General features: G+C 38.2%; 1 protein-coding gene across 3 annotated transcripts in view; it reads right to left on the bottom strand.

Moving 5' to 3' along the window:
- LOC106877106 (uncharacterized) overlaps positions 1 to 8384 on the bottom strand; it is a 52827-nt gene that overhangs the window by 35745 nt on the left and 8698 nt on the right. For 2 of the 3 annotated variants that reach the window (XM_052974782.1, XM_052974781.1), the window contains exon 2: positions 2936 to 3010. In XM_052974782.1, the coding sequence (XP_052830742.1) occupies positions 2936 to 3008 (73 nt within the window). In that variant the 5' untranslated portion in view covers positions 3009 to 3010. Of the gene's footprint in view, positions 1 to 424; positions 590 to 2935; positions 3011 to 8384 lie in introns of all 3 variants that reach the window. The other variant, XM_052974783.1, reaches the window with a different exon arrangement.

The following is an 8384-nucleotide window of genomic DNA, read 5'->3' as shown; positions in this document are numbered from 1 at the left end:
CTATCCTGATAGGACACTAGCCTATCATATGTGACAATCTTGTCAGCTTTGTGAAACATGATAATGGTTTCAAATTTTGGTAGAAGGCCAGTAATTGTAGAGGAAGAGGTCAACTCAGTTATATCACCCCACCCCTCGTACCCAACTGGTACTTATTTTATTGACCCTGAAAGGATGAAAGGTAAATCAACCTTCGTGGAACTTGAACTTAGAACATAAAGAACGAGAAGAAACGCTGCATTTCTGTCTGATATATATCTCACTGAATGACATGTTGAGCAAATATTTTCTGCTATAGCCTTGGGTTGACCAATATTCATTGAGTGAAATTTGGTGGATGAAAACAGTATGGAAGCCCATTGTATATATGTGAGTATGTGTGTATATCCATGTGAGTGTTTTATGTGTTCTATAACAATATCACCTGTTGATCTGTGTTTTCATGTGCAAAGTCCACTAGAATATAAAGTATCTTGAAGGCATGTAAGGGTTGTTATCAAGAAGGGCACCAAACCATAGAGGAGTGGGGCTGATCTGTTCAGCTAAAACACTTTCAACATGGTACACCAGTATGGCCACAGTGCAATGACTGAAACAAGTGAAAAAGTAAAAAGCAAAAGATTACTTGAAGAACAAGTAAAGGCGGGCATCAGAAAGAGCATCCAACCATAAAACCTTGACTCAACTAAGTTTCTCATCCAATAAACACAAGCATTCATGCAAAACCAGATAAAAATATTACAAGAAATATATTCAACTGTTTGAGCTACTTGTATGACTTATTGGTGGAATGTAACACCTGTATAGCCTTTTTAAATTGCATGCACCTGTTTCTTTCACTATTTAGTTGTTTGCTGAGTAACGAAGTCAGTTACACAAAAGAAAGAAAAATAATCATACATCTGTTGAAAATATAAGCATATGAGTGTATATTTATATACTTTGAAAATTTATGCACATAAGTTACATCTATATATCTAGCATGGCTGTGTGGTAAGAAGCTTGCTTCCAAACCACATGGTTCCGAGTTCAGTCTTACTGCATAGCACCTTGGGCAAGTGTCTTCTACTATAGCCTCAGGCCAACCAAAGTCTTGTTAGTGGATTTGAAAGAATTGAAATTGAAAGAATTGAAATTGAAAGAATTGAAATTGAAAGAAGCCCATCGCATATCATCATCATCATCATCATCGTTTAATGTCCGCTTTCCATGCTAGCATGGGTTGGACGATTTGATTGAGGACTGGTGAAACCCGATGGCTACACCAGGCTCCAATCTGATTTGGTAGAGTTTCTACAGCTGGATGCCCTTCCTAACGCCAACCACTCAGAGAGTGTAGTGGGTGCTTTTACGTGTCACTGCCCCACCTCTAGCAACGCTAGTGGTATGTATGTATGCATGAATGTGTTATTATCTCCTTATCTTGACTTCATGGTACAGCTGTAAACAAGTGTCGCCATCATGAAAGTGGTATCCTTTGTTTCTAATCTTCCATGGAAACATGTCTGGTCACTGGGAAATATTAACTTGCTTGGAAGCAGGTGAGGGTTGGTGACAGGAAGGGCGTCCATCCATAGAAAAATTTGTCTCAACAAGTTCCATCCAACCTATGTGACCATGGAAAAAGGGACATTAAAATCATGATGAGGATATATTTTCAAGATGGAATGATAAAATCTGAAGGAGATTTAGTTGCCATTTATAGTAGGCTGAAGCTTCTTTGTTTTGCCATGGCCACCCCAAGGAATGTACAAGCACACAGAGACAGACTGAACAGTGGAGCATGTTTGGCATGTCTGGACTTTCAGACTGCATCTCATATGGGTCATCAGTCTATTTTGAAATGTGTAATATGTGTCTCAATTAAGTGGAGACTTGCTATAAATGGAACAAAAGATCCGTGAATCTAGGTCAAACCTCTTTGTATGAACAACTATCTTGTGTTCCCTAGGAGTACTGGAACAAAGCCGACTTAGTTGGAGTGTAGTGGGGTGGCATGGAGAAAGGTTATACAACAACAATACAATATCAACGACCATAAATGATACATATAAAAAACAAAGGGAATATTCCTATTTAAGCAAAACAAAGAACAACAGAAGCATCAGTACCAGCAGATACTTATGCGGTCAAACAGGAAAATTAAAAGCTTATCCACCATTTGCAAATGAATACAATCTGGTTGATTGGGGTGGAAACCTGGCAGAATCATTAGCATGCCAGGCAAAATGTTTAGCAGCAATTCATCTGTCTATGTTTGGCGTTAAAATTCCGCTAAAGTCAACGTTAACTTTCATCTTTTCAGGTTCAATAAAATACTTACCAGTTAAGAAGTGGAGCCCCTGAAATTGCTGGTCTTTGTGCCAAAATTTGAAATCAGTATAATCTGGCTGGTTGTAACATACAAATTATTTTAGGTGCCTCTGCAGACATCATAGATACCCTCTCAGCCCACCCACCCTGGGCCTTCTGGAACATTGAGGATGTAATAGCAAGCAAGAGGGGGAGAGAGGTAGGGAGTGAGCTATGCTAACAGTTGGCTAGAACTGAACAGCGCAACATGAAAGAAAGTACCTTGTTCAAAGCCACAACACACCACACCCTGTCCAGAAATGGAACCCACAACCTTATGATCGCAAGTCCAATACCCTAACCAATGGGCCACATATCTTCACACTAATGCACTAAAACTACCATAAATATCTCAGTTTTAGACTAGGTAGACACCTTCCACACATGTTAGTGATAAAAAAGGAAGGGCCATCCAGCCCTTCCAATTCTCCAACATGCTAGGATGCCTCTGATAAACCAATGCAAGCATAGAAAAGCAGATTGTAAAACATTGCTGATGGTGGTGATAGTGATGATAATGATAATGATGATGGTGGTGATGGCAGCATTTATGCAATAAAACAAAAGAGAAACAGAAACATACCGATGAAAAAGAATCCGCTGACAGACACCATTATGCAAAACACCAGGAATAATTGCAAGTAGGCTCTTTCCATCTCTAAAATATCAAAAATATAAGATAGTGGTGTTAGATACAGGGATAAGAGAGGAAATAGAAATAGAAAGTAGTAGCTATAACATTCACAGATATTCTGAGATCAGCAGCTTCAGTGCATTAGATTTTCAACTTCATAATCTATCTGTAAGTCATTTCAACATCCTTTTTAACATCCACTTTTCTGCTGAAGCAGGTTTTCTACAGCTTGTTGCCTTTCCTGTTACCAACCCCACCCACTTCAAGCAAGGCAATATCTTGCCAAAGCAAAACATGTTTCTGCAGAAGATTGGAAATGAAAGTCATCATTTATATGACAGTGACAATTGCTTACAACTGTCACATAATAGTGGGGTCAGTCCGTCCCACTGCATGGTACCTAGGGCAAGTGTCTTCTACAATAGTCCTGGGTTGAACAAATCCTTGTGAATGGATTTGGTATACAGAAACTGAAAGAAGCCAATTGTGTCCATCCGACCATCTCTCTCTCTCTCTCTCTGTAAATATATTGTTGGCACTCCGTCGGTTATGATGACGAGGGTTCCAGTTGATCCGATCAATGGAACAGCCTGCTCGTGAAATTAATGTGCAAAGCATTTAGAGTGGAGTAAAAACCTACACAACTGGTCCCTAGAGCAGTGGAAGAATGTTATTTTCTCAGACGAGTCCTCCTTCACCTTATCTCCAACCACCGGCCAAGTATACGTGTGGAGACAGCCAAAAGAAGCATTTGACCCAAACTGCTTTCTCCCAGCTGTTAAACATGGAAGAAGATCTGTGATGATCTGGAGGGCTATATCTTGGAAATCCAGACCCAATGGTTTCATTTCATGGCAGAATTAATAGTCAAGACTATTTAAGCATTTTATCTGATCAAATTCATCCTATGGTTGCAGAACTGTTTTTGCAGGGAAACACAATCTTTCAGGATGATAAGGCAAGAATTCACACAGCTAAAGTTGTTACTGAATGGTACAAGGAACATTCTAGTGAAGTTGAACATCTTGTCTGGCCACCACAGTCTCCAGATCTCAATATTATTGAACTGCATTTTAGAAAAACAAGTAAGGAGTCGATATCCTCCACCATCATCACTACAAGAACTGATGACTGTTTTAGCTGAAGAATGGACAAAAATTCCTTTGGAAACAATTCAAACTTTGTATGAGTCCATATCTCATAGAAGCCAAGCTGTAATTTCTTCCAAAGTCAGTCCTACTCCATATTAAAATAGGTGTTTCCATTATTTTGTCCAACCTCTGTGTATGTATACATGGGTCCAGGAATTCAAACACATGCATCAATATGTATACATACACATATACAAACACAGATGTATGTAAATACATTTGTATATATACAGGGTGTCCACAAAAATTGACATCATTTCGGAGTCTAATAACATAGCTAATTCTTGCTCAAATGATCTCAAATTTTAACAAAATGTATAAATGCTAAGTTTAGATCAAGCACATCAGTGATAATGACAATGTGTTGTTGAAATAGCCACCATGTGCACCTGACTTGACACCTCGTGATTCTTTTTCTGTGGGCTATGTGAAAGGACTGGTCTATATCTCAGCTCTTCCTACAAGCCTAGAGGAACTCAAGCAGAGTATCACTGAGGTGTTAGAGAATGTTACGCAAGACATAGTACAGCATGTTAAGCAGGAGCTGGACTATTGACTTGACGTGTGTCATGTCACAGGTAGTGCGAAATGGCCCAGTGGTTAGGGCAGTGGACTCGCGATCAAAGGATCACGGTTTCGATTCCCAGACCAGGTGTTGTGAGTGTTTATTGAACGAAAACACATAAAACTCCACGAGGTTCCGGCAGGGGATGGTGGTGAACCCTGCTGTACTCTTTCACCACAACTTTCTCTTACTTCCTGTTTCTGTTGTGCCTGTAATTCAAAGGGCCAGCCTTGTCACACTGTGTCACGCTGAATATCCCCGAGAACTACGTTAAGGGTACACTTATCTGTGGAGTTCTCAGCCACTTGCACATTAATTTCATGAGCAGGCTGTTCCATTGATCGGATCAACTGGAACCCTCGTCATTGTAAGCGACAGAATGCCAAAGAGAAGAAGTGTACATATTGAACATATATGAAGCTTTGTGAAATTGGTTATAAAATCTACATCTCTCTGAAACTTTTGTTTGAATTTTGATGAATAAATCTTTAATTGTTCAACATGAAGCCTATTTAATTTTGTTTGCCTGGGACATGCAGTTACTCAGATATTCACATTTCAAATGATGTCATTTAGATTATGACTGGGAGATAACAGTTTGCGCAAAGTAGCTGACCCCAGCTTCCACCATAGCCTCAATACAGCTCTGTAATGTGGCACATGCATTCCTCACTGTGTCCCTGAGATGATCTTTGAATACCTCCTTGATCTTGGCTACCAGATCAGACTGGGTGTTCAGGCAGAGTGGTTGGTGTCTTTCTCAACTATGCCTCATACATTGTAATACATAGGATTACAATTGTGGGAATTGGGAGACCCAGAAATTCAGGCTAGTGAAGAAATAGAAACTCTGACAACCACTTGCAATGATAGATCGGATTATGTTGTGGTGTGTTGGGGGTGTGTGTAACATATAACAGAATAAGATCCATATAAACTGGTAATGATATGAACATGATATAATACAATACACAGATAAACAAATGGAATTAAATAACTATATACATTAACAAAATAAATAAAATTAAATACAAAAAAAAGAAGGAATAATAGAAAAAATAAGTAGGTATAAACACATGAACAAAAAAAATAAAAACAAATTAAACTAATGTGTATAAACATGATACTGATAATGCAGGCACATTCCTACACACACATACTAAACATAGACACACAGAGGGATAAACCGCATGCGCATACAAAGACACATACAATAGGAATACAAAATGGCTGATCATTAGTAAGGAAAGACACACAAAAAAAAAATAAGAAAGCAAAGGACCACTGATGAGGTCACAGAAGTAAGACGAAAGAACTCTGGCTGAAATATACGATTAATATAAAATAAAGCTGAAGCAAATGAACACGAAATATATACTGCGTGTGTTTTTATTGGCTAAACTGGCAATATGACCATCCCCAAATACGACAATATATCTATATCCATGTATGCATGTATGTATGTATGTATGTTCTATTTCACTATTATCAGCATTTGCTGTTTCATTAAATTAATGATAACTTAGTTGGTGAAATTTATGTTGGACACTTTTTTTTGAAATATGAAGTTACTATACTTCTCATGCTCTGCTTTTTCTAGTTTTCTTAAAACTAAATGTGTTTTCATATCATACGTCCAATCCTGACATTTGTTTTCAAGAATTTGTTGAAATCTTTGTAAGTAAGCTTCGAAGGTTATTCCTTCTTCGGGGTTATATTTGAATTTGCTTATGGAATTTGCTACATGGTCAGGCAAAAACGTATTCTCTGGTCTGGTTATCAACTTCATTAGTTGTAACATTTGCTGCTGCAATCCTTGTTGTTGTACTTGTTACTTGAGTTGTTGTTGTTGTTGTTTTTGCACCTCAACTTCTCCAGCTAACAAGTCTTCCTTATTTTACGATTTTCATAAGTTTGCACACGATTTTTGTTTCTCTTTTGTTGAGCTATTTAATTTTCCTCATGAATTAGTTTAAACTCTCCATGTGAATGTTTTTCTTTTCACTCTGCATAAATTTGTCTTTCCTTATCACTACTGTTGTAAAGAGGGTTCCTTCCTCTGGTGTGATATATATATATATATATATATATAGTTAAGTTATATTCTATTTAGAATGTAGTAGAGTACAGTATAAAGCTTGACCACCTTCAGATTTCACCTGATGATATTCAGCAGTAGTATCACAGGTATCGCCAGATTTACATTGGGGCTTCTATTGTGTGTGAATGGGTAACTGAATAAGTTGGAGTCAACAAGAGGGAGTACAGAGGAAAATTTATTTGTAATAACTACAATTGTTTTCACACAGCATAGTTCTTAAGGTTCACAAGTATTTGGTTATGTAACTGTTTACCTGCATTATCAGAGCTAGTTGTGTTTCCTCAGGTTTATGGAAACAATATTCATAGATCACCATATATTTAATCCTTTAGCATTTAAACTGGCCATAACGGTTGGTGACCGTTACCAACGTCGCCTTCCTGGCACTTGTGCCAGTGACACATGAAAAGACATTCGAGCGAGTTCGTTGCCAGTACCACTGGACTGGCCTGTGTGCAGGTGGCACGTAAAATACACCATTTCGAACATGGCCGTTGCCAGTACCTCCTGACTGGCCTTCGTGCCGGTGGCACGTAAAAGCACCCACTACACTCTCGGAGTGGTTGGCGTTAGGAAGGGCATCCAGCTGTAGAAACTCTGCCAAATCAAATTGGAACCTGGTGTAGCCATCTGGTTTCACCAGTCCTCAGTCAAATCGTCCAACCCATGCTAGCATAGAAAGCGGACGTTAAATGATGATGATGATGATGATGATGATATCCGGCCAAAATATTCTACCTGTTTTATGTTCAAACTCACCAGGCTTGGCCTCTCACACCAACCCTGCAACAACATTCCAAAAATTAACAATTAGCTCATCAAAATCTGAAACCTACAAAATAATACATGATTAATTCAAAAACAATGAGAATATCAGAAGGTTAATGTTAATGTAATATGATGATCATCATCATAATCATTATCATTTAACATCTGCCTTCTGTGCTAGCATGGGTGAATTCCTGAAGGTAATTTAATTAGATGCAAAGCATAAATACATGTATATGTAGACATAGATAAATGCACACACATTCACTCTCCTTATATGCATGGGAGTATTAAACTCCCACGCACATATACACTTGTATACTAGCACTACAACCCTATAATGTACCGAAATGACTGATTGACATTCACCTGTCTCTATAACATACAGCTGGTGGATTGAATAACCTTTTCAAAGGGGTGAATCTGAACTATTATGTGCTTGATATCACAGTTATCTATGCTTGACTAACCCATATTTTATCTAAAATGGCGGGTGTGTTATCTGTTATAGGATACTTCCGTTGTTTTGTTTTCTGCTAGTAGGACATGTGGAAAATACAAGGTGTTGGGATTTGTGGAAATATGACTTAGTGCAGGTCCTTGCAAAATGACATGGTGGCAAGTACTGCAGAATATGTCACAGCAGAGGGCATTGTGAAAAATATGGCATGGAAGTGGAAATGTGAAGTGTTGGTGTGCACGGTGAAGATATGATGTGATCCCCTTGCAGAACCTTGAAAGTTGTGACAGTCTGTTGTGTGTGTACATATCAATATATATATATATATATATATATATATATATATATATATA

This window comes from Octopus bimaculoides, chromosome 19 (assembly GCF_001194135.2).
Source record: "Octopus bimaculoides isolate UCB-OBI-ISO-001 chromosome 19, ASM119413v2, whole genome shotgun sequence".
NCBI classification, from domain to species: Eukaryota; Metazoa; Mollusca; class Cephalopoda; order Octopoda; family Octopodidae; genus Octopus; species Octopus bimaculoides.
This window is presented reverse-complemented; position numbering and strand designations above follow the sequence as displayed.